Raw genomic sequence first — 2,204 nt, forward strand, 5'->3', positions numbered from 1 at the left:
TCTTATTCACTCAGCAGCTGACTTGTTGAATGATGGCGAGTGGATTTAATAATAGTGATAATAATGATGATGATAATAATAATGATAATGATGCTCATCACAGTGACAGTGGCAGGGCTACAGACCGTTCTTTAAACTTCAAACTTCGGCAAATGTCTCAATAACAATGGTAACACATGCAGGGGGTTACGGCTTTGATCAGCGAATATAATGTGACTTGGGATGTACACTAAACGTTGGCTCCGTTATGCAGCAGATCCAGTTGTGCCGTCGTCATCAGGAATGGACGTCGCTTCACGTGACGCTTCAGAGAAAGGCCGTCTCATGTCTCTTAAACCGACAATGCTCGCTCATCGCTCCTAGCACTAGCTCCTCGCATTTTTTCCTAGGTGGGAGGGGCTAAACAGCTAGCAAAGTCGGCTAGCAGTAGCACTAGCAATAATTTAAGAGACTTGGGACGCACCCTATGTTGGTTGAGTTTGTAAGAAGACAGAAAATGTTTCATCAGAATCACAACCTGACACACAAACGGTGACATCACAACCCTGTCAGGTGAGGAATCAGAGATCGGGCTTTAAAGACTGATTCCTCCATAAGTGATGTTTACAGATGTTCTTATTTCCTCTGTCGCAGTTCTCACGAGGACCAGAATCCAAAATTCTGTCACATATTCAGATTTTAAGATTCAGATTCACTACATCTACCACGATGTGAAAACTCTGTCAGGCGTCTCGAAGCATCTGAACATTTCCGCTTGACCGAGGCTACGATTGGGTGAAAGTTGTCGTATCATCAGATGAGTCAGAGAAGAGCTGGCAGCAACAACAGAATAACACAGAGTAGAGTCTCACCTGATCCTGTCAGAGTCTGATAACACCTCCTGAAACACAAGAAACACAAAACAAATCTTATTATTACAACATCCTGTTTTCATGTAGTGACTCAGTGATCTCATTATAACTGATAATTATTCTGTTTCACTTCAGATCTGTCAGAAAGGGATCACAGCTCAGTATACACAGGATTTATACAGTATATATATCCAGTATATATGTTCAGTATATGTTCAGTATATGTGTTGAGTATATATTCAGTGTATATGTTCAGTATATATATCCAGTATATATGTTCAGTATGTGTTCAGTATATGTGTTCAGTATATATATCTTGTATATATGTTCAGTATATATATACAGTATATATGTTCAGTATGTGTTCAGTATATGTGTTCAGTATATATATCTTGTATATAAGTTCAGTATATATATACAGTATATATGTTCAGTATATGTGTTGAGTATATATTCAGTGTATATGTTCAGTATATATATTCAGTGTATATGTTCAGTATATATATCCAGTATATGTGTTCAGTATATATATCTTGTATATATGTTCAGTATATATCTTGTATATATGTTCAGTATGTGTTCAGTATATATATCTTGTATATATATTAAGTATATGTTCAGTCTATATGTTCAGTATATGTTCAGTATATATCTTGTATATATGTTCAGTATGTGTTCAGTATATATATCTTGTATATATGTTCAGTATATGTTCAGTATATATATCTTGTATATATGTTCAGTCTATATGTTCAGTATATGTGTTCAGTATATATATATATATATATGTTAGGTCTATATGTTCAGTATATGTGTTCAGTATATATATCTTGTATATATGTTCAGTCTATATGTTCAGTATATGTTCAGTATATATGTTCAGAATATATATTCAGTATATGTGTTCAGTATATGTTCAGTATATATATCCAGTATATAAGTTCAGTATATGTGTTCAGTATATGTTCAGTATATATATCTAGTATATATGTTCAGTATATGTGTTCAGTATATATATCTAGTATATATGTTCAGTATGTGTTCAGTATATGTTCAGTATATATATCCAGTATATGTTCAGTATATATATATATCTAGTATATATGTTCAGTATATATAGCCAGTATATATGTTCGGTATATATATTTAGTATATGTTCAGTATATATAATCAGTATATATGTTCAGTATATGTGTTCAGTGTATATTCAGTATATATAGCCAGTATATATGTTCAGTATATATAGCCAGTATATATGTTCAGTATGTGTTCAGTATATGTTCATTATATATATCTAGTATATATGTTCAGTATATATAGCCAGTATATATGTTCAGTATGTGTTCAGTATAT

At 32.7% G+C, this 2,204-nt stretch overlaps 1 protein-coding gene across 1 annotated transcript in view; it reads right to left on the reverse strand.

Annotated features, from left to right (window-relative positions):
- tjap1 (tight junction associated protein 1 (peripheral)) overlaps positions 1 to 2,204 on the reverse strand; it is a 58,272-nt gene that overhangs the window by 35,508 nt on the left and 20,560 nt on the right. The window contains exon 5 of the mRNA XM_050071662.1: positions 852 to 880. Coding sequence (XP_049927619.1) covers positions 852 to 880 — 29 coding nt within the window. The remainder of the gene's footprint in view (positions 1 to 851; positions 881 to 2,204) is intronic.

Source organism: Epinephelus moara, chromosome 19 (assembly GCF_006386435.1).
Source record: "Epinephelus moara isolate mb chromosome 19, YSFRI_EMoa_1.0, whole genome shotgun sequence".
NCBI classification, from domain to species: domain Eukaryota; kingdom Metazoa; phylum Chordata; class Actinopteri; order Perciformes; family Serranidae; genus Epinephelus; species Epinephelus moara.